Here is a 25029-nt window from a genome sequence, read left to right as displayed (position 1 = left end):
TTTGTCTGCAGGAACGCATTGATTATCTCTTCCACTCAGAGTCCTTGAGGGCAAAGTGGTGGATAGAGTTAATATCTCTTTTTGTACAGACCCTTCTCCTGATGACCCTCCCTTTGAGGAACCTTGTGGTCATTGGAGTCTTCTTTGTACTGGCCATTGGCCTCTTCTCCCCAGAAAAGGTTTGAAGAGTACACAGGGAAGAAATAGCTCTTGTTCAGCCCTGTTCTAGTTCCAGTCTTTAAGGATAATATCTTTGTCCTAGAAACACAGTTCAGACCATGTTTCATCTCTCTTTACAAAGTCTGACTGTCTTTAAACTCCTGTTTTAGTGCACAGTCATGCTTTTATAAGCACTCTAAAGGTACATGCTTGGTCATTTCTTTAGCTCTGTAGAACTGTCATAGGCCTTATCATTTTACTGCTCCTTAGCTGGTCAAACAGTATTAAATGATGGAACTGTTTGACAAAACAGTTCTCTCGCTCTTTGGTCTGTAGTTTGCTTGTTGCATAATTTCTTTTTCCACTCCATTTTCCTAGTAGAAGAGGCAGTGGACCATATGTCTTAAATCTTGACTCAGTGGTCATAGATTCCTTGGAGAGGACTCTGACTTTATTGTCCCTATGTTTTTATTGTGGCCACACATTTGATTGCAGTGATGCAGTGGCCTGGGGATCAGCCACTCTGTGTGTGTGGTTAAATTGGGTGGCTTGGTTGCGACTTACTTTCTATGTTTTGCTTTGTCAGCCTGTACTAGATCCCATTTTATGTTAGAGGGGGCTTTGAATATCCCTTTTTAAATATCAGAAAGGAGCTGTGGAAGAGCAGAAAGATGATATATTCTGTTAAAAAAATACTTAACCCTTACTCCTTTCCAGGAAAGTCTTGTCCACCCCAGGAACAGGTGGCTTCCTCAAAGATAGAAGAAGAAGAAGCTGCCTATGCATCAGGCAATTGTTATGGAGTCCAGGAGCCAGGTGTTGCAGAGACAACACAGCAGTCAACAGTACTGACTGTCACCAGGGACCTTTAGCCAGGGTCAAACCGTATATGTGGATCAAACCCTATATGTGGGCTCTACCAACCTCCGTTAGGAGTTGCAATTTCCTCAGATAGGCCTGTTGATTCTCTTATGATAGATACTTCACTGGCAGTTAGGGGATCCGAATTGGAACCCTTATGTAAGAAGACTACACAAGACTTGCTAGAGCTAAGAACAGAATTCTTCACATTTGAGGCTCTGGAAAGTGAGTAGCTACCAAAGAGTTATTCATACTCCATGTGATTAACTAGGCCATGGTGTAATACATGAATAAACAAGGTGACATGCACCTTCACATACTGTGCAGAGACAGTGGTGTGAATCTGGAATGGGGCCATGGACAGGGTCATCTCTCTTGCAGCTTATGTCCTGCCTGAAGTGAATATACTAGCAAAATCCTCAGTTGCAGTTGATACCTCTTTGATGTGAGGTAAAGGGAAAACTGTTTCATCAAGATCTTCTAAGAAGGCTGCACCTTAGAGGTTGAAAAGTTTTCCTGGTAGAAGAATGAGGCCCTCTGTCATGTCTTAATTCAAACAGCAAGGATGAGTTGATGGAAAGTACATCACCTGTTCTATGGGAATGATCATTCTTATATTTTCCCCTTTTTGTATGATTCCAAACCTAATGGTAGAATTAAAACAAGAAAGACCTAAACTTGTCCTCATAATCCTGAGGAGCCTACGAAGGGTGTGGCTTCAGGCAGTAAAGTCTCTACTAAATTAAGGACTTGTTACATTTCATGCTAAGGGACCTGTCCTTACTCAGTTGGGGAACTTCTGGATTCACCTCTTGGCATGGCTGCTCCCTTTGATTTGTTGGTTTCTATGGCTCCTTTGAGGAAGTTGCAGGGGTAACAGAAGCTGCCAGAAAGCCTTCCGCCATATGAGTTCTGCTTCACATATAAAGAACACCGGTATCTACTTTTGCCGTTGTGGCCTGGGTTATGGCTAATAATGGTCCAAGAGCAATCAGTCCACTTAAATGGTTAAATAGTACTACTCCTCCATGGGACTCGAATTTAAATATTGACAGGAGTAAGATCTTTTGGTTTGAATCGGCTGTTTCATCAGATTTGAAATTTATCCCAAAAGCAGTGTTCTTGGTGGGATTTACCTCTGCTTGGGGGATCTCTTGAGTTGTAGAACCTTATGTGTAAGGAGCCATGTACAGTCTTTCACAAGTATCTAATGTTCCTTAGAATTACCCTCACTTATTCCAGAAAGCAGTCTTGTAACTGTTTTAAAAAGTAATTTTACCTAATTTTCTTTCTGGTGAAGAATTCGGAGGAGAAAGACTCTTGTACCACTGAAGTGCACTGGCAGTTCAGGTTTTTACTTAAAAGGTGCAGAAGGTCCGAGCAATATCCTAGATGTTCATCGTGCATACAGCTGCAGTCATAACAGATGGGTTATCCTGCCGTCAGGCGGGTCCTCGGTCGGCCGAATTCCAAAGTCTAGGCCTGGCGTCGGTTGTCATCGCTTCTTCCCTGACGTCAGTGCGGCAGGGGTATAAAAGAGGCAGCCAACGCCATTTTCTTCAGTCTTTCTTGCTGCGCAGTGCCCAAAGCAGAAGCAGTTCGCAAGTGCCAGTCAGCCAGCTCCTGAGATTTATGAAAGTATTTCAGCTGAAGTCTTCTTGAAAGCTAAGTACCCCGTTGGGGAAACTTTTCTTGCCTCAGACCGATGTCAGACAAAGTTAATAATTGCATTTCATGTGGGAAGCAAATACCGCATAAGGATTTCCACTCTTACTGTATACCTTGCTTAGGCCCAGACCACGACGTCTCGGCCTGCTGTTTTTGTGCTAGATTCAACAAACGCACTATTAAGCGTCGGGCGGAGTTCGCCCTTCACTTTTTTGGCAAAAAATTTAATTATATTATGTCGTCGGATACTCCGACTCCAGTTTTGAGCAAAAAACGCAAAGATAAGGACCGACATACGAGGTCCGCACCACCTACTGATACCACGCTAAGGCCGACTACCGGTTCTCCGGTACTCAGCGAGGTGCCTACGCAGCCCCTGAGTACCGATGACAATGCATTACCGGTGTCTTCAGTACCCGAGGTCGCTGGCTCCTCGGCCCCCATTCCTACTACAGATACCGACTCCATTCCTGACGGGGAAACTCAGAATTTAGACAGGCCTGCCATTTCTCAAGGGGATTTCAGGCCTTCCTCCTTGTCTATTAAAGCCTTCACTAAATCTAAAACAGCCATGAAAACCAAAAAACAGGTTCCTCAGACACCCTCTCAAGGCACCATGCCTAAAAAACAGATTATTAAAATGGTTGAGGATTTGATTACTCTTATCAGGCGTTCTCAACCCCCCCTCTGACAAAAGGCCCAGATTAGAGGTAGACTACCCTTCCTCAGATCAAGCTTCTATTACCTCAGAACTCTCCGAGGACCAGGATTGTGCCTATTCTCCATTCGAAGACTCTGATGCAGAGGAGTCTATTCCCTCGGTCTCCCCCCCCTGAGGACTTCTCTTTTGGGGAAACCCTGCATACATTGAGGGAACACTTTCACTGGGAAGGCCAAGATTACTCAGATTCCAAGAAAAGGCTCAGGGAATTTCTTCTGCTCCCCCAACATAGGCCTCTGGTTATCCCTCCTGTTTTAGATATATTGGATGATGTGTACACAGAAGCCAGCCTTAATCCTGATTCTTTGCCTCCAGCTCCTGTTAAACCAGACAGGTATTACCGGGTTCCTGATTCTCACCAGTTCCTATGTAAAAGCCATACTGCTGACCCAGAAACTATTTCACTGGGTCCCAAGGGAATTAAGGCCTCTACTGCTAAAAACCCATTACCTTCAGAGAGAGATTCCAGATCTTTAGAAAGGTGGGGGAAAAAGGTGTACACCTCGGCCACTTTAACCATGAGGGCATTAAACTGTCAGTTCCATATGTTAAAGTATCAACAGTTTTTGATATCTCAGCTGAAAAGCAAGATGACACAACCAGAACAACCAGATTTAAAAGAGTTGCAGGATTTGTTGCATGGTGCAGAGCAAGTGGGTAAACATACCTTGCAGTGTGGTTTTGATGCTTTAGAGGCCTCGTGTAGAGCTGCTGTTACGGGGTCTGTTATACGTAGGCATGTTTGGCTCAAAGAGCAAACCTTACCAGATCATGTCAAAGCTAAATTATTAGATGCACCTCTTCAGAAAGATGTATTGTTTGGTGTTAAAGCAGAGGAGGTGCTAAAGAAAATGGAGGAAAAAGCGAAATCAATGCAAACAGTGAAAGATTTCCTGCAGGTACAGCCTCCACGTTTCAGCAGAAACTGGCCTTCAAAAAATTGGTCCTTTCCAGCCACGGACAGACCTCAAAGGGGTAGATACAGGCGTCCAAGGGGTAGAGGGCAACCTCAAGGATCTTTCAGAGCCAGACAGTGGCAAGCACCAACCCCAAGAGGTGGAGAAGATAGATCACAGTCTTTTAGAAAACAGACACAATGACTTCCCCCTACACCTGCCAAGCAAAGCTTTAATGGCAGCACCTTTGGGCGGAAAACTGACATTATTCTCAAAAATTGGCATATTGTTACAAAAGACAAATGGATTCTGGACATTATAGACAGAGGCTACAGGTTCCACTTTCACACCCTTCCAAAATGAGAGGCATGCCAAACCTGCCACAAAATCAAAGGGCAGAGGCACAAAACAAATTTCAGCTCTCATGGACATGAAAGCAATTCAAGAGGTACCTGCAAAAGAACAAGGTCAAGGGTTTTATTCCAGACTATTCCTGGTACCAAGGAAAGACAAAGATTGGAGACCTATCTTAGACCTATCCATCCTAAACACATATCTACAGGTGCCAAAATTCAAGATGCTCACATTACAGCAGCTTCTTCCCATGCTGGGCAAGGAGTCTTGGCTGGTAACATTGGACCTCAAGGAGGCATACCTGCATGTCCCTATCAGACAAGATTGCAGAAGATACCTCAGATTTCTTGCAGGTTCAACCCATTACCAATTCTCTGCATTGCCCTTTGGCTTATCTACTGCGCCCAGAGTGTTTACGAAATGCCTGGCATCAGTAATCGCCTTCTGCAGACTACAAGGGATACAAATCTACCCATATCTGGACTGCCTGATCCAAGCGGCAGCACCTGGCGTTTGTAATAAAACTGTTGAACTTCCTGGGATACACAGTCAACAAAAAGAAATCAAAACTAATACCCTCTCAACAAATAATTTTCCTGGGTGCCAGCTTGGATACAACCACCCAGATGGCCTACCTCACGTCAGACAAGCAAGGGCAACTGTCTCAATACTTCAGAAAAATGGCAACTTACACCAGGCTAACTGTAAGGAAAGTCCTGCAGGCTCTGGGATTCATAGCATCTTGCATCCTACTAATCCCATGTGCAAAGCTGCATATGAGGAAACTTCAATGGTACCTAAAAAACTTATGGTCTCAACGCAGCCACAGCTTGGAAGCAATTATACCACTCATTCCATGCCTTCAAAAGGAATTTATGTGGTGGGCTCAAGCTTGCCAAAGAAACACAGGTCTTCCTTTCTGTGTACCTCAAGCAACTCAAATCATCACAACAGATGCCTCAGACTACGCCTGGGGAGTACACATGACAGATCAGTGCATTCAGGGAAAATGGGCACGAAAAGAGAAGCACCTTCACATCAACCAAAAGGAAATGCTAGCCGTGCAAAAGGCTATTATGACCTTCAAAGACCTACTGCATCCAGGCCAGCTATTGATAAGGACAGACAACACCACAGTGATGTGGTACATAAACAAACAGGGGGGAACTCATTCATACCCCCTGTGCAGGCAAGCCATGACCCTATAGAACACAGCACTGGAATTGAAAATTCAACTACAGGCACAATTCCTGCCAGGGAAGGAAAACACACTGGCAGACAACCTAAGCAGAAATATGACAGATCCACACGAATGGAAGTTGCATCCTCAAGTCTTCACAAAGATAACTCAGGCATGGGGACAGCCAGACATAGATCTCTTTGCAACCCACAGAAATTGCCAGTTGAAAAACTTTTGTTCAAGGACCTATCATCCACAGGCCTGGAAAGTGGAAGCACTTTCCTTCAATTGGGCAACATTGACAGTCTATGCCTTCCCGCCTCTTCCTCTGCTGCCCAAAGTTCTATTAAAAGCCAGAGCAGAGAGGCCGAAAATGATTCTCATTGCTCCAGACTGGCCAAGACAACACTGGTATCCGCTCCTGAAGAGCCTGACGCATTCCCCACCATGGATCCTACCTCTAGTCCCTCTTCTGTTGTCCCAGCACAACTACAAAACTCTTCACAGCCATCTCAAAACTCTAAATCTAGCTGCATGGAGAATTCCTTGATTTCCCAACAGTTTCTCCTCTCCAAGGAGGTGCAGGATGTCATCTTGGAGGCCAGAAGACCTTCTACTAGAAAGGCCTACTCCGCCAAATGGAAACGATTTTGTGCCTGGAATCAAAAGAAGGGACAGAATCCTTGGGTAATAAATATACCTCAAATTTTACAGTATCTAGCTGAGATGTTAAACAATGGACTTTCATTCTCCTCCATCAAGATCCACGCTTCAGCCATTTCTGCACAATACAACACAGATCCTCCTTTATTCTCTCATCCTCTCTTAAGGCAGTTCCTCAGAGGGGCAAAGAATATAAAACCCCCAAGGAAACTACCAGTCCCTGCTTGGGACCTCAACTTCGTATTGGAAAAGCTGACCCTTCCTCCCTTCGAGCCAGCTTCTTCATCAGAGTTACAGTACGTGTCATGGAAAACAGCCTTTCTTCTGGCTATCACCTCAGCTCGCAGGGTTTCAGAGCTACAGGCCCTCATGGCTGTGCAACCATTCATCATTTTCCATTAGGACAGAGTTTCCTTACGAACCAACCCTACCTTTATGCCAAAGGTAGTATACAGTGTTGCTTTGAATCAGACTATCCACTTACCTACCTTTTTTCCTAATCCACAAAACAAAGGGGAAAGACTACTACATTCCTTGGACATTAACAGACAACTTCGTTATTATTTGGACAGGACAAAGCCATTCAGGAAATCTGAGCAACTCTTTGTGTCCTATGCTGCAGGTGCTCAAGGAAAGGCTATTTCCAAACAGACAATTTCAAAATGGATAGCCCACTGCATACGCTTTTGTTACTCATTTCATGGAAAAACTGTACCTGCATGTATCAGATCCCACTCCACCAGAGCCACAGCTACCTCTGCAGCCTTCCTCAGGGGGATCCCTACCAAGGATATTTTGGAAGCAGCCACCTGGAGTTCAGTGCACACTTTCTCCAAGCACTATCACCTCCCACTATACTCTAAATCTAGAGCGGGCTTTGCCACAGCAGTCCTGCAGGGCATCCTAGCCCCTCCTAGTTCCACTTAGTGCCTACCACCCTTACTTAGCTTTGGGATTCTACCCATCTGTTATGACTGCAGCTGTATGCACGATGAACTTAGTACAGTTTTGTACCTACCATAAATGTAGATGTTCGAGTGCTCATACAGCTGCAGTCCAGGTTTCCCTCCCTCCAACTCCTCTTAGGACAGGCCTTATGACAAACCCTTTTCATATAACCTTTTGGGGTATTCTTTTATGGTGTATTTGCTTGCAACTACTGTTTTTGATTTATCAATATTGCATTTTTGCATAACATTATGTTTGCCTTCCTTCTGGGGGCACCTGACATCTGGGGCAAGAAAAACTGAAGAAAATGGCGTTGGCTGCCTCTTATACCCCTGCCGCACTGACGTCAGGGAAGAAGCGACGACAACCGACGCCGGACCTAGACTTTGGAATTCGGCCGACCGAGGACCCGCCTGACGGCAGGATAACCCATCTGTTATGACTGCAGCTCTATGAGCACTCTAACATCTACATTTATGGTAGGTACAAAACTGTACTTTCCTTTTCTCTTTTTGCTGCTCTTAAGGAAAGGCTAGACTTAGCTAAGCAGACCTTTTCCAAGTGGTTTGCTAACTGCATAATCTTTATCTCTAGGCAGCTAACTCCGTATTTGACAATGCTGCCAAGGGGCACTTACCTTGGAAGTGCTTACTTCCACTGCTTGTTTCAGAAATGTATCCATTGTGATGTAGCCACTTGCACATCATTTCATATCTTCCCAATCATTTGCGATTTGATCATAATTCTGAGTCATCCCTTCTTTGGCGCCTCTGTGCTTTGTCGCAGGGCTGGCCTTTCTTATCCTTTACTTCTATTCCGTCTTCTGGCCTTCTAGAGAGAATTACGTTTTTACTGATTGGAAGTGTTTTCAACAGTAACCTGCTATAGAAGGCCTTGTAATCTAATGTAATGGATACATACTCTCCAGATATTCATTGTTAGATCACTGTTGCAGTAGCATAAACTATATGGGTTGTATTCTGCAACGGGGTATGACAACCAGATAGCTTCCAGAGCTTTTAGCTCCTTTGATGCACACTAATTGCTGAACAGCTCTAGGAGAGAGTTATAAAGTTAGTACCTGGGTGCCAAACCTTCAGAACTTTCCTGCCTTTGATGTATGCTCTTCGACTAATTGGTTATTGTGTGTCACCAAGGCTGGGCAGATATGTACTACATTGGGGAAAATCTTCCACTTTATCATTTTTTTATGAAGAAAAGTTATATATTTTTCTGCCAGAAATGATTTATAGGGACCAAAAATGTTTTAGGTGCTTATCATTAAAAAATTACCTTTAAAATTAAGTTTTCATTCATGATTCACTGTAGGAAACTCTTTTTAAAGTACTTTTTCCAAAAAAAAAAAAATAATAACTAACGTACTTTTCTGTTAAAAGCTATAAATAGGGGCTAGGGCTAGAAGTTTGGTGAGTTGCTATTAAAAACGTTTACCATTAAAACTTTACATTTCCAGTCCAGTTATACCATGGACTCTTGAAGGCTCTGCTACCTGCTTGTCCAATACTTTAAAGGTCTCGGGATTCAGGCTGTTCAGTTCTTCCTTCCCTAGTCTGCAAGAAGAAAACTGTACGTGTGTCTTTGGAGTTATGAGTCTTTGGTCTAGCGCCAGCTTCTTCACTTCAGTTATCAATGAGTGAATCTGCCTTGGCCATTTCAGTTACATTGGACCACTCTTCTATGTCACTTGATCCCTCTGGTGTTGCTCCTCAAGAAGCTGCTAAGGATGTAGAGATAGGTTTGTCCCCTGCAGCTGTTCAACTGCCCCCTTCTGTTAAGGGAGAACCACACTTGGTGTCAGAGGAGGGTGTGGATGATGCTGCACGGGTTTTGCTAAGAGCTTATTTCAAGCCCTTCAATATTTCAATTCTGACTCTTCCAAAGAAATTTAAAAGAAAAACATTTTTTTTTTTGTTTCTCAAATTCTGATTCTCAGGATGAGGGACAGGAATTAAAATATGGATTTTGTTTCCCCGAGTGCCTACACCACAGGAGGGGAAGTTGAATTCTGAAGGTTTTCCTTCATATAACCCCCCCCCCAAATGAATTATCATAACTTCTAGCTACAGTATCAGAAAGAGTTGTTTCACTGGGAGCAAAAGGAAATTCCAGAATCTCAGCAAAGTTATTATGACTTTTTACACACAGATTTACCTCAGCCTGCAGCTATTCCTACTGTACTGCCAGCAGTAGAGAATGCTATCTTGGCAGACAAAAATTTACATGAAAGTCAACCACCTGCCCCCAAAAAAAGTCTTGTAAAGTATCTAAGGTTCCTTCAGACCTCACAAATTCCTCTTTTCAAGCCCCAAATCAGACCCTGCTGTAATTTCTTTGTCAAAACCATAAACTGCCTAGTATCTTTTGGCAGCTAGCTTTACTTCTTCTTGCAAAGATGGGAGAGCTTTTTATAGATTTGGGAAGAAAGTTTATTCTTCTTTTACCTTTGCTTTCAGAATAATGAATTGTCAGGCTTCACATTTCCAAGTTTCTGCTGGCTTCCTTTGACAATATGAGAAAGTCAGGTGATAATATTCCTTCCTTTAAGACTAAGGCATCTTAGAATTGTTTATCTTCTGTCTCAGGTGACCAACACTCTTTAAAATGTTCATATGGCATTCCAGAAGCTCTATACAGGGCAGCTGTTACTGGATCAGTAATGAAAGCTTTGCTTATCTACGTATGTTCCCATAATTTACTGGAAGATGGCCAAGCTGAGATCTTGAATGCTTCCCTGGATAAAGAGGGTTTAATTGGTATATCTTCTGCTGAGGTTGTGCAAAGGTTTGATGAAAGAGGAAAGTTAATTCAAGGGGTCACTCAGATTTTTCAGTTCTCCATGTCATAGAATGTTCCTTCCAGTTCAGGGTCCTTTTATTGGAAACAGAATAAACAGTGTTAGCAAGGTACAGGCAAACAAAATTTCAGAAAGGATGACAGGGCTGTTCAAAAAAGAAAGAAGAATCCTTTCAAAACCAAGTAAGTCTTAAAGGCAGAATGACTGTATGCTCCCTCCTATTTTTTTTCTCTCCCCACCCTGGCATTTCAGTAAAACTGTCCCAAAGTCTAGGACCCCACTTCCTTCTGTGGCACCAGGTAACTTCAGAGACTTTGGTTCTGAGATTCATTCAAAAGACTACTACTGCATGGGAATCCTTCCTCCTTTTCAGGAGATTTGTCCACATTTATACAATCAAACTTCCCTGCCTCTGCCTATATGGGAGGAAATGCTGTCTGAATGAGTCATTTTCTCCCAGATCAAACAGGGTAAGGTTTCATTCAGGAATACAGGTGGTACCAAAGAAAAAAGGAACCCAGAGACCCGTCATAGACCTTTCTTTTCTCAACCTTCACATCATTATCCAAAGTTCAAATTGATCTCTTTACAGATTTGTTTCTTGTCATTCTACCTGTCAGTTTTGTAACTTCAGATTTAAAAGATGCTTAACATCACATTGTGGTTGTCAAAGATTTTTTTTTTAAAGATTTTTCTGTTTCTGGTTTACATTTTCAATTATCTGCCTTACCCTTTGTTTGTGTGTACAGTCTAAGTATTTACAGAGTACCTAGCACTGCTAAGAGTCCATTGCAAGTTGCAGAGCATTCACTTTTTTCCATACTTAAATGACTGACTTATTTTTTGCCTTATTTTTGACAGTTTCTTCAACTGACTGCCTGGACGATAGGTGCCTAAAACTTACTAAGATTCTGTTACCTGAAGACGTGTGGCAGGTATTGGAGAAGGTTAAGAAACTTGCTACTAGAAAATCATTTATATTTAAGTGGAAAAGGTGATCTAGTAGTAAGAATCATGTTCCTTTTCAGGCTTAGACTTTTCTAGGTCCGGAATATTTTTGTGTTGCTAGCCTCTGTCCTTGCTTTCTCTTTTGTAAAGACTCATCTTTCAGATATGCTTGTTTGTCTGCCCATAGAGTTCCCCTTTCTACCCAGCCTCATGTCAAACTGATTTTGAAAAGGATTTTGCATATCCGTTCATGTAGAAGTCTGCTGGCTGCTTCTTGAGATCTTAATTTTGTTTGAGAAACTTACACTTTTTATATTTGAACTGGTTCAGGAGATTGATTTGAAGTTTTTTAACATGGAAAACAGTGTTACTCTTCTTGCAGAAGTTAGAGCAATGAGTATCTGAGTTACACACACTCAACCTTACGTTATTTTTCGCAAGGATGGGGTAATTTTTTTCCAGAGTTTACTTTAAGCCAGGCTGTTCATCCCCCTTTTTCTTGCCAAAACAAAAAAGTAGGGCAGAAAAAATTTCACAGCCTCAGGATGTCCACAGGTAACTCAGATGCTACACAGACAGGACTAAATCCTCCAGGACTTCTGATCAATTGTTTATTTCATGTAGAGTTTTATTCTTAAATTTAGCATTGTATGTACTTTGTAGGGGGACAGCTGAATCTGTGCAGCTGTTTACATGTGCATAAAATTTAACAGTAAAAGCTTCTGCATAAGCAGTGGAAACATTAAGTTGGAATAGATTTTGAATTTAGTCAAGTCAGCGCACAGTTTTAGCAGATTAGCCTTCACATACTTTCTAAACACTGAGGAAATGGAGAATGCATTTGGGAATGTGGCTGTAGTCATAAGGTGAAAGTAACTGATTTGTTTGATCTGATGAGGGAGGAAGTGACATTTTGGTGAGGAACAAAGCTGTCCCATTTTGCTAAGGACCATGTCCAGGATTTTATTGCCCCTTGTTGGGTTCTGGGCTAGCTAGTCCAGAGAGTTTGTATTGATGAAATCCCGAAATTCTGGACAGACATGTTTGAGGTTGCAGAAGTCTCCCAGTAAATGAGAGGTAGTTGAAGTTTCCTTTGAGAGTAGTAGGAGGTATGGGCTAAGGGGGGAGGTAGAGGGTATCTTATCGTCAGCTATGATATAAGGGATTTTGTTAATAGTAAGTTGTACATGGATGGGTTTCAAAGGTCATTATTTTGTTGAATGAGTCTGGAGGTGATTTTTCTTTGAAAGAATATGGAGACGCCTCCATCTGTAGTGCTTTCAACTACTGTGGTGGACGAGAACATGTGTTAGGCATTGAAACCTGGAAGTGATGGCGTGCTCTCATTGGTCCTGAACCTGCTTTCTGTGACTCTCAGTATGTCAAAGTTTTCCATGGTAAGGAGTGGAGTTTTTTGTTTAGGCTCCCAATGTTGAGCAGCAATATCATTGTTATTCAGATTCTGTTTTTTGTTGGAAGGTTTAGAAGATTGACATTGCTTAAAAACACACTAATGGGGAAGGACAAGGATTTAGCCAATATATGAAAGCTTTGGGGTGCTAGAAGCAGGCCGTCCCTGGAAAAGCAATGATGACTGTCTACCATCTCTTCCCAGGTTGACATATATTGTACCTCCTTTGAATGACACCAGAATCTAAGCTTGTTGAAGTCAGTGATAATTTGTTTGTATTGCGGCATCATTCTTGGTGATGGTAGAATGTTGCTCAAGGTTGTGCTCATACTTGCCTTCCACACACATTCAGAGAGTTTCAACTTGTTTCGCTTACTATGGTCCAGAGAAGCAGGTTTCATATCTTTTGCACCCATGTGCAGTGTGACTGTCATATGTGTACTTTTGGTGATGAGACTTGAGTGCATGTGTGACTTGGCGAATTGTGGCACCTGATAGGTAGTCGACTGTGACCCTCTCCTTGCACAGCCTAGTGAATGGTACATCGGTCTGTATCGCTGTGGACTCGCCTACATCTAGGAAATTGGACTGTGTGGAGATTTACTTCATGGGTTTTTAGAAACAATGCAAACTGTATATGTATGTTTCATGATGGATGCTGCCTATGTTGTGTGTTTTGCAGTTGCAGAGAGTACATTTTCTTACATTTACATTTAGGAGATTTTTGTGGTTTTAGGTAGGTTATTTTTAAGTATCTCAGGATATGTAGGTCTGTATGTTTGGTCTGGGCTATGTGTGACTGGTTTAATGTGGTGTGGTGCTGTGTGGAACTGACAACCTGCTTCTTGTTTGTAGTGACGTGGCAGAGCTTTGTCTCCAGTGTTTTGTAACTAAATCTTTCACGCGTTGTGTCAGCTTGTTTTAAAAGAAGGGTGTCGGTAAACATGAGACAATTGCTACATTGTCTCAGGATACCTATTTCAGCAAAGCTGGAAAGTGCAAATTCATGGTTTCAGATGCCTACTAATATGGTTAAAGGGGGGGTGTCAGAGGTTTGCAGCTGATTTACTGGAGTGCTGTCTGTCTAAAAAAAAAAATCTGAGTCTACACAAAGAGCCTCTTCTCTCAACTGCAGCAGGACAGAGGGACCCAAGGCCATTTGAATTGTTCTGCTGTATCAACTGCACAGTGTTCTTCCTGTGCTTCGTCAGACTCCCCACTGAAGATGGACTGTTTATTTAGGGAAAAGCACATTCATTTCCCTATAAAATTATCTTTAGTAGATATTGATGACTAAAAGGATGGAGACTCCTTCCATTAATTCCCCCGGCGACCCAAGATTTTTGGGAGATCTTGGGTATGATAAAGTGGGAGGGGTGAGTGACCCACAGACTATATCCTCCTTGCAGGAAACTGTGTGAAAAACCCTTTAGTCTATCCAACAGCCCCCTTGGGGGGATCCTTTCTTTAGTTGGACATCATTATGTTTGCAAATGATGCTTCTTAGAAAATCCCAGTACAGTGACTCTAGTTTCCAGTAAATGAGCATAGTAAGATTTTCCATCTGCACCAAAACTAAAATTTTTTCAGAGTCTCACAAACCAGATACTTTTGTAGAAGCAGCTGCCCTTAAAATGTACTCCATGCGCGTGCGCGCACACACACACACAGACACACAGACACACACACACACACACACACAGACACACACAGACACACACACACACAGACACACACACACACAGACACACACACACAGGCACACACACACACAGACACACACACACAGGCACACACACACACAGGCACACAGACACACAGACACACACACACAGACACACACACACAGACACACACACACACACGCACACACACACACAGACACACACACACACACAGGCACACACACACCCTGAGGGTTGTCCCCCTACAAAGAATCTATGGTTGTAGACAACTTTAGAGAATGGTTCAGTGTGCTTTAGTAAGTAAGGCTTGTGAATTACTAATCTTATGATTTGCTTTGAGTAAACTGGTGGATGAAATGCAACAGTTGCTGACAAGGTTGCCAGATGGACCTATTAATGAAAATGTCCTAGTTGGCAACTGGCTGTTCAGTATCAAACCTAATGATGAGAGCAACTTACAGCTCTGCAGAAGGTTTGGAAAGATATTCAGGATTTGGCTTTGATATGTGCCAGTAAACCTGGCACAACCCTGCTAATTTTGCCAAGGATTCCAGGGTGACCTTTGTGAATTCGTGTTGCCTCTTTGGCACTGAAGTAGAGACAATGCAGAGAGAGTGCTGTTTAAGTGCAGTTCCAGCTTCCTTATTGCCTCGTCTCAAGGTTGCAGAGGATCCCACGTCAGATGCTGTTCAGCTGTAGGCATCCGTGAATGATCCTTCAGTCTGGGATGAATCCTAATACTCAGCTCATCTTCTAGAAGTCACCTTACATAAAGGGCGCATCCTTGGCTGCAGTGGGGGGAGGCAGGCGGTAAGCCACAGTCTGCCTTTAGGTAATTGGCAGCTGCATCCTTAAGGCATTGCCATGCTGTTCTTCTCTGGGGGAAGTCAAGGTCTAGTTGTTCTGCTTGCTTGACTGGGTAGCTATCACAAAGGACAGATGAAAGACTGTTATTTCCAGAGGGTACATAGAGATGTTCAATATTATGATCACTGAGGTGGTAGCTTAATCTATGTGGGTATAGTCTGCATAGGATATATCAGCCTGCCAGTTTCCAAAGCGCAAAGCATCATGGAACCTCCCACTTGCCCGAACGATTAATCAGCACAAGCTGAGCTGACTAAAGCATTAGGTTTGGGCATTAAGCCTTTCAGAGCTTTTCTGCCAGCAAAAAGAGCACTTCTCTACAGGCTTTCAATCAACAGTGTGCTAATGCCTTCCATGCTGGGCGGAAAAGATACCTTTGGGGAAAACTTTCTACATTAGTTTTTTTACTTCAGGAAATTTACATTTTCTTAAAAAGAAGCTCTTTTAAATTAAGGAAAAAGTGATTTTTTTAACTGTTTTGTGACTTAAAAGCGTGCTCCCATTTAAAAGTAATTTAAACTTTTCTGGTAACAAGTTGTTAACAGTTTTTTTTTAAACAACTTTTTTTGTGGAGGCACTCTGATTATTTAACTTTGTGGGGCTGGGGAAGGCGTTAAGTATTTTTACTGTGTTTTTTTTTTCCTGTGAAAAAGTTACTTTTTTGTTACTTTCCTGTTTTACCTATTATTGCTGCTAAGATTCTCCTCGAAACAAGCAACATTTTCGGGTTGACAGTGGAAGTAAGTACCAGGCCCTCGGTTGGACCTTTGACAGAAGAGCATACTGGTAATTTGCCTCAGCCAGAGATGGGTGACTCTGCTTTGGCCAAAACTAGTTCCTCAGATCACTCATTTCTTTCTTCAAATTCCTCTGGTGTTGTCCATACAGTTACCATGGATCAGGGGGTAGCCAGCATCCTCTGTGGGATCACCTAAGAGGGCAAGGGAAAGCCATTATTGTCAGTAATGGGAGAAGGGGCATGGAATGAGCCTCTGCTTAGCCAGAAGGTTGTGCCCATCCTTGAGAAGGTTGTTGCTGGCAATACTGGATCTGTTTGTTTATAAATTCATGTCAAAAAGAGATGGAAAACTAACCATTTATTTTCTCCTGTGTCAGTTGCTCTGGACAGGCGTAATTTATTGGTCTTGGGTGTTTTGCAGGCTCTTGAGCCTTCTTATAAGGCAGTTCCTGGTAAAACAAAAAGGTATTCCTCTTTTCCTGAAAAGATTCAAGAAATGGAATTTGTATGGGATTGTGAAGGGACCAATGCAGTTTTTTTTTCTCCTCAGGTTTCTGATTCAGGTTCTGAGGAGAGTGTGGTATTTGATTCTTCATGTGTGGGATTCTCTTTCTCTTAGACTGTTTCTAGGATGAATCAATGTTCTTGTTGGGCAAATACTGAGGTCTGTCACTCCCTAAGAAAATAATATGATTTGTTGTAACTGGAATTTCCAGAACCTTTCCCTTTCCCTCCAGTTCTGTCATCATCGAACAATGTTTTTGTCACAGCCTGCAGTTTCCCTGAACCCTAAAGCCCCATTTGCCCGTGATCCGGTTGTGGTTCAAACTACAGTTGCTGATAACTCCATCAAAAACTGTTGTATTTCTTTGGAAGTGTGTTGTTTCACGGAGATGTTTTTCTTATCTCGAGTGTGCAGTGATCCTGACACTGATCTTTGTGTTGGTATTGTGGGCACAGCCCTTAAATGAGGGTGTTTTACCCTGACTGTAGTATTGATCATGTTTATCCTCCAACTGAAAACTGTCTTCTTTCAAGTTGCTTTCATGAAGTAGGTAGGGATCATTTAACTCCTTACTGTTAAACTTTAAGTAGTGGATATTCATCAGGTGTAATCCCTTATTCATGAGAAGTAGCTGTAGGTTGATGTCCACCCACCTGGACAGACCTATAGAGCTTTTGAATGTCTGCAGAGCAGAGTTGGTCTTCTCCCCACACCAAGGATATCAACATGACATTCGGCTGTAAAGGGGCTAGCAGCCTGTGCTGTATTCCATTCTTGTATGCCTCAGAAAGCGTTGCCTGTTTGTCTACTCCTTCCAAAGAGTCATAATTGACCCAGTTTTTAGAAAATGTGTTTTAAATCCTTTTTTGATTCATTGTTGTCATTGTTTATTGCAACTGCCATTGTCTTGTATTTATTTTCTGTTTTGGGGGGAGTTTGTGACCCATGACATTCGTCCCTGAAAAAGAAAATCAACAAGTGTACCTGTGAAGGACAGATTCCTTCAAAAGGCTATCACCTTCATGTACCATCTCTTGTCAGCACTGCAGACTTTTTACAGAAAGACTGTGATGCATCAAGCCCATAATAGTAGGACCTTCTTGGAGCACAGGAAACTTCTTGTGCTGGCCCATGGAAGGGGACCATTACTAAATGCATTCTTAGGTAAATACCTTCTTTTAGGTTCTCCTTCCCAAGCCATCTTCAAAGTGTTGAAAGAAAAAGAAAAAAAATACACCGTGAGTAAAACGGCTTTTCACCCTCTGATTTTAAAATGTATCGGGGGCTACTCTTCAAAAGAATGACCATTCTATTACAAGCAGTTTACAGTAGACCACTTCAAACAAAAATGAGCATTTGAAATTTAACAGGCTTGAAGGAGCTGATGGAAGAAGTCAGTTGCAGGTAGCAAGCAGAGGGAGGAGGAAACGTGTTCCCATCCCTGCTCCCCTAATTTAAAGTGAAAATCAAATGCATTCAGTGATGTTTAAAATAAGTGAGACACTGGAGGAATATACAGAGTCAATTTTCTGAAGGCTGGAAAGAATTTAAGAAGATTTAAATGGCCATTCAGATGAAATAGAAATGAAGGAATCCAGTTTTGCCATTAAAGAAAGATTGGTTGAGTATGAGGCTTGTCTCAAAAAGGAATGTGTAAAAGAATAGTAAGTGTTAGAAGACAGGGCATGCAGAGAAAACCTGACAGTTATGGCTTGCTGCTTGTTTTTGTCCATTTGAATGGCATATTACAACTCGGGAAAATGAATGGTGGCATTTTATCTCGTGTGATTGGGTGGAATAAAAGTAACCTTGGAAGGGTCTGTATGCCAAGATATCCTGTTGCCTGACAGCTTTAGTCCTGTGGTTACAGAAAAATAAACCTATTCTGAATCATTATGGTATGTATGTAACTTCCATTTCTGCCCTTTTTACAGATTGCAATAGATGCGTTGTACATATAATGATTCATGTTGTATGATTTAGTGGTCCTTATTTCTTCCTTCCTTTTTATGTTTACAGAAACTTGCCATGCATTCTGGCATGGATTATGCCATCATGACTGGTGGTGATGTTGCCCCTATGGGGCGGGAAGGAGTTACTGCTATGCACAAAGTATTTGACTGGGCTAAAACCAGTAGAAGAGGGTAAGTTCTCCATTTCTTCAGTATTCTAATTTAATAGGTGTAGACAAGTGTCTATATATGTTTAACTTAAATTGTTGCAGAGTTTACCTTGCATGAACTGTAAACAAAGATTTGTTTGGTAAATATTTCAGTGTGATGATGTTAGGGTTATCCCTTCTCGGCTCATTGTAAACAAAGTACTATTACTGATATCAACTTTTGACATCATCTACTGATATCATTGTAATATTTGTGTGTCTCAAGAGTTTGTGTTCAAACCAGAGCCGGATCCAGCACTAGGCAAACTAGGCAGTTGCCTAGGGCCCACTGGGTGGCCATTGGCTGGGGGGACCTGCTGACTGGGGGATGCAACAAAGTTTTATTTGCAATTAAAAGAAAAAAAAACTTACATTTCTTTAAGGACGCACTCTGCATCACACACACGCGCACACATACACACTTCCCCATCTCTTTCTTTCTGCGTGCGTCATGACACACACATGCAGCAAAACTTTGCGTGTGTGACCCACGCACACTTAACTTTCTCTTCTCTTCCACTGCTCCTTCTGCAGAATTCAAATGTGGAGCAACTCCAATACATTCCTTCAGTAAGTGGATAGAAAAAGGTGTGAGTGACTGAAATGCCCCTAGTTCAGCTGACTGGTTAGATCTGGTGCTAAATGTGTCATTATGGTTCATGGATGGGTCCTGTATCCGACCTCGAATCCGAGCTGGCAAAGTGAGCAACAGCTCCTGAGCTCAAGTTCCTCCCCTCCCCTTACTTCCTGTTACCCATAATCCTCAGATCTCATTTGCCGCTATTGTGAACGGATGTGTTCCTGCTGCTTGAGCTCAATTTTTGATAGATGTGCCTTTTTTCAGGTTATTTCTGTACCTTTCTGTCTCCTTTTTTCCCCCGTTTAAAAGCTTTTAGTTGCAGTACTACTTTATTACGGTTAGGAATAGATTCCTCCTTCCCTCTTAGTCTCTCGCTGGTGTTAGGATTTTTCCTGCCCTTTTCCCACTTTCTTCTCTTTCTCCTCCTCATCCCCGTTATGTGTGAATGTTTTGGTGTATTGGTGTGTTTGTTTTTTATGATGGCTAACAAACCATTGGGTTTTAGATGTTGCTCCTCATGTGGTCACAAACTGGCTCCTGCCGACATTCATGAGAAATGTGTCTACTGTCTAGGAGAGCCCCATTTAGCAATTGAATGTGACATCTGTTCAGAATTCAATCCCAGGGCTCTCCTAGACCATAGAAACAAGTTACTTCTAAAAAGTCTGACCAAAGGGGGTCCCCTGGTTTTGGGCTCCACCTCCAAGGCCACTTCGGATCCTAAGAAGAAGCCCTTTTCCTCGTGGGACTCCCCTGCTAAACAGCCCAGGCTCTTGGTTCCAAGAGCTTCAGTCCAAGTCGAGCCTCAGAGATATTGGCTCCGGGGTCATTGGCTTCGAAAACCTCTGCTTCCCCGGCCAGATTTGACTCCTCCAAAGTTCAGAGGTCCTCTGATCTGATAGGTTTGAGATCCTCCTCAGCTCAGACATCCTTGTTGGATCCGTCTGCTGGAAATCTCGCTCACATGGATCTGTCCAGGTCTTCGAGTCCGACAGCTCCTTTGGAGCCAGTTTTTGACTTCCCAGCCACCTCCAAGCTGTCTGATCCAAGGAAGTCTAGCAGGTCCTCATCTAGGGACTGCAGACACTCTGGCCATTCTTCACTCTCCTCTTGGTCCACTAGAAGTTTACTGCCATCGAATATGGACCAGATGATGAGGAGTTTCTCAAAGCCCAAATGGAACTGGGTCTACTTCTGTCCCCTGTCCACTTGCCAAGGGGCATTTCACCCACCTCTGATCTCCCCTACTTCCGCCTGACTCCTGGGGAGTTTGTCACCCCGGGGTCAGAGCCTGCCTAAGGAGAGGTCGTTGGCATCAGGTAGTGCCTCCACTCCAACGCTGTCTGGGTCCCTGGTTGGTTCAGCCCACTTGCCCACTGAGTTGGCCTTGCCTCGGGCCTGAGATATCCCTGGGGGCCATCGGGGGGGGGGGTTCTGGTCTAGAGTTTTTGGACCGTTCCCTTCCCTTGGTGGCCTCTGCTCTTGATAGCTTGGATCCGATATTATCTGGAGACGTCGACACTGTGCCGGGGTCTCCCCTCCCGTCTCAGTCAGTCTCTGCCAGCGGGAAGGAGGGTGGGGCTTCATCCAGTCCATCTGCCTTCCGGGCGATAGAGAGGACTGTCTCTGGTTTGTCGGCAACTCTTCCTTGGCTCTGGATTCTACACGACCTGGTTCCATTTTGGGTGGCGAGCCTGCATCATCGGTGCGGGGTCAGCCCCCCCGGGAATACCTTCTGAAGAGCATAACCCCCATAGGGTTTCCCTCCTCCTCTGAGTCTTCTCCAGAGCCCACGGTGGAGGAGCCTCCTCAAAAGAGTATGTGCAAGAGGAGGCACTTAGATTCCCCTCGAGATTCTCTAATGGAAGATGCAGATTTCGAGGAAGGGAATGGAATGGGTCCCTCAGACTATCGTCTGAGGAGGTGTCCTTTGGTGACATATTTGAGATCCTGAAAGAGCGGAGTGGTTAGTCTTCCCCCACCCCATCCTCCAAGGAATCTGTGTTCCTGAAGGCATTTGGGGCAGGCCCATCTACTTCCTGTCTCCCCTGTAGACAAGTTAGTCTAGCTCGTTGCCAGCAGGGTGTGGAAAGAGCCAAACACAGTTGAACCAGTCCCCAAGAGGGCAGATAAGTTTCTTATCCCCCCCCCCCCCAAGGACAAAACATTTTGGAGTAAAGGTGTCCCAGTAGATGCTATTGTGGTTGTCACACTCACCAAGAAAGAGTTCATGGAACAGAGCTCTATGGTCCATCCCCCTAACAGGGAGTCTAGGGCAATCGACCGGTTCGGTAAGCGCGTGTATGCCTCCTCTACATTCAGACTGAGGACTACAAATTACATGGCACATTATACACAGCTGCAAAGGGATTTGGTCTCAGAGCTTTCCTCTTCCCTTTCGGAGTTGTTGCTTCTGGAAAGCATTAAGGTGGTTTCTCTAAAGCTCTCCATGCTCACTTCCTTAGCTAATGCTTCGATGAGGTTGATCTTGAATGCTGTAGAGGCCACCTCTCAAGCGTCGGGTTCAGGTATTGCTGTTATGCATCATGCCTGGCTTCGACTTTGCAGATCTGCGGACAAATTTAAGGCATCCTTTACTAATGCCCCATTCAATGGATCTACTGTCTTTGGACCTTTGGTCAAGGACACATTGATCCCCAGTAAGCAGGAGGGAAAGACCTTGTCAGCAGTCTGTATCAAGTTTTCTATTCCCCAACAGTCCTTTTCTAAGACTCTGAGGGGTAGTAAAAAGCTATGGTTTTGCAGGACACAGTCTTCCTTCCAGGATGCTCCTCAAGAATACTCTTCTTCCAGCCGGGGAAGGGGATTCAATGGCAGATGCTGCCTCAGAGGCAGAGGAGGTCTGCAGAATCAAGGCTCCCAGGAACCCTTCTCAGGGAAGCCCCCACAGTGCTCCTGAACCGCTGCCCGACTGCCCTGCCCTGGAGGCAGTTGGGGGTCATATCTCCTTGCACTACCTGGCTTGGGCGGCTATTACTTCAGATCAGTGGGTGCTAAACATTGTGTCCAGGAGGTATGTTATACTCTTCAGTCTCCTCCCTCTGATCCAAATGTCACTCCCGGACGTCCAACCCCACCAAAGAGAGTTGGCTTTCAAAGAGGTGCAAGACCTCTTCCCAAAAAGTGCCATCCAGAAGGTCCCAGCAGGACAGCGAGGATCCGGTACTTGCATTTGCTTCTTTTTAGTGCCCAAAAGAACAGTGGACCTGCGTCCCATTCCAGACCTCAGCAATCTGAATTTGTCAATCAAGAAGTTGATGATCCAAATAGTCACTGTTCAGTCCATTCTTCCGCTTCTGCCCAAGGATGACTGGATGTGCTCAATAGATCTCAAGGATATATACTATCAAATAAAAATAGACAGGGGCTCCAGGAGATTTCTGCGCTTTTGGCTGGGGGCCAGTCCATTATCAGTTCAGAGCCTTGCCGTTTGGTCTCACCTCAGCCCCCCGGGTGTTCACCAAATGTATGGCAGTGGTTGCAGCCCATCTCCTGCTGAAGGCGTTTCAGGTCTTCCTGTATCTGGACGATTGGTTCCACATGGCTTCCACAAAGCATTTTCTTTCACTAGCCACAGACTTCGCTCTAAGCCTTTTTCATGACCTGGGCATTACCTTCAACCTTCCAAAGTCTCACCTTCCTCCATGTCAGAGGCTAGAATTCATAGGAGTTCTTCTGGACACAGTGTCGGAGACTGCATCTCGCTCCCGGATTGTGTCCACATGGCGTAGGGAAAAAGTTCTTCTACTGGATTGGGACAGTGTCCCTGACCGTCTCATCCTACAGGTACTTGGGTCGATGACAACATCTATTTAGTTGGGTCCCCTCACCAGGTATTACATGAGAGTGCTTCAGTGGACACCAGCAGTATAGTGGTTACCTCATCTTCACCCTGTGTCCACATCAATTTGAATCTCTCAGGTCTGCAGGCAGCACTTGAGCTGATGGATCCGAACCGAAGATCTACTGCTAGGGAGGCCTTTTTGCCTTCCATAACCCCAAGCCACTGTTGGGGTGGGGTGAGACATTTCCAGGGAAGGATGGTCCAAGGCATGTAATCTGTCTCGGAGACCAAGTTGCACATCAGTGTCCTCAAGATGAAAGGGGTTCTACTAATGTTGCAAGCCTTCCAGGACCTTCTCCCTAGATTCATAGATTCATAGATTACTACTAAGCTAACTGCCCTTGCGAGCCATTTTAAGCCTAGCCAATTATCCCTTATGAGACTCAAACCCTGCACCTTGTGTTTGCAAGGCAAACACCTTAACCATTAGGCCACCATCTGGGTTGGCAACTGTAGCAATTCAGACAGACAACACGGGCAGTAGTCTGATCCATCAACAAGCAAGGGGAGGGGACACGATTTTACCCATTGTGCAGAGAGGCCATGAAAGTGTGGGAATGGGCAATGACCTCCGGCCACTTTTTTCTTGCAATGCATTTCTTTGGCGATTCCAACGTGCTAGCAGACAAACTGAGCAGGTCTTTCCTGAGTCCCCACGAGTGGTCCCTGAAACAGTCAGTGGCAGGTCGGATCTTCGATCTATGGGGATTTCCGTTCTGCAACCTGTTTGCATCTCCAGTCAATCACAAATGCAGCAAATACTTTGCCTTGATCCCCCCACCAGGGGAGTAACCCAGGGATGCTGTGATTCACGACTGGCTGCCAGGACTCCTTTATGCCTATCCCCCAATGCCCCTCATTCCCAAAGTTCTACAGAAATCCTGTCACCTGAAGGCTCGCCTCATCCTCATTGCCCTTTTGGCCTCGTCAGATGTGCCCCCCCCCCCGCCCCCCACCCGGTCTCAACTGAAATGTCGGCCTTGGATATTGGATCTAGTCCAGGATCTCTTCTCCCACCCATGGGGACTTCTCCCAACCTGACGTCCCTGAGGCTGACAGCTTGGTAGCTCCAGTTCCAGTGATTGTCAGCCAGACCAAGATGATTCCCCGTTGAGGGATATTATTTTGTCATCTCAGAAGCCTTCCACTAAAAAGATTTATTCCAGCAAATGGAAGAGGTTCTCTCTTTGGGCTCGTCAGAGGGACATAGACCCCTTTTCTGCTCCGGTTCCAGATATCTTGTCTTTCCTTTCTTCTGTGTTTCAGCAAGTGGCAAACTTCTCGACGGTTAAGCTGCAGTTGGCAGCTATTTCTAACTTCCACGTAAACGATAGCCCCATGTTTTCCTCTAGGCTCTACAAGGCCTTTCTGAAAGGGGTATTCGTTCTTAGGCCTCCCTTCAAAGATCTGTCTCCTCCTTGGGATCTTACCTTGGTCCTGCAGTCCCTTACACGACCTCCTTTTGAACCTGCTGCAAAGTCATTTATTTATTTATTTTTATTTTTTATTTTTTTTTACATTTGTTGACTGGGATTGTCCGACTGAGCTGAAGAGCCCTTTTTCAGTGGAGGCCTGGGAGAAAAGCTCCAACATATTATACAATTTTCATTATAAATTAGCATTAAACAGCAGTGTTACAGAATTATTACATGGCATTAAGTAGCAATACAATGTTATACTGTGTCAAAAATCAGGAGTATAGCAAAACTATTTCAAGATGTATAAAAAGAAATATGTCATTAAGATGAATATAGTTTTTGGTGTAAGTGGTTACAAAAAAACCCAGTTTTATCATAATGTAGTTACATGAAGGCAAGACAATTACAATATAATGTTTCTCTGAGACGATTTGCTTAATAGATTTTAGAAGACAGTAGAAAGAATAGTCAAGGAAGATTAGAGAGAGCTAGTGAGAAGAGTGAGTTAAGGGCAGAAAGTAGATTAAGGTATGAGAAGTAGGGGATGTTTAAGGAGGGAGAGTGCAGTGGCAGGACCACTAAAAT

At 43.8% G+C, this 25029-nt stretch overlaps 1 protein-coding gene across 1 annotated transcript in view; it reads left to right on the top strand.

The window, feature by feature from the left end:
- LOC122788743 (ATPase family AAA domain-containing protein 3-A-like) overlaps positions 1-25029 on the top strand; it is a 493053-nt gene that overhangs the window by 303444 nt on the left and 164580 nt on the right. Inside the window, exon 13 of the mRNA XM_044055637.1 lies at positions 18440-18564. Within this exon, the coding sequence (XP_043911572.1) occupies positions 18440-18564 (125 nt within the window). The remainder of the gene's footprint in view (positions 1-18439; positions 18565-25029) is intronic.

The sequence above is a fragment of the Protopterus annectens genome, chromosome 14.part0, assembly GCF_019279795.1.
Source record: "Protopterus annectens isolate FY-2018-M chromosome 14.part0, PAN1.0, whole genome shotgun sequence".
Taxonomy (NCBI): Eukaryota; Metazoa; Chordata; order Ceratodontiformes; family Protopteridae; genus Protopterus; species Protopterus annectens.
Note: the sequence above shows the minus strand (reverse complement) of the source record. Positions and strands in the feature narration are given on the sequence as shown.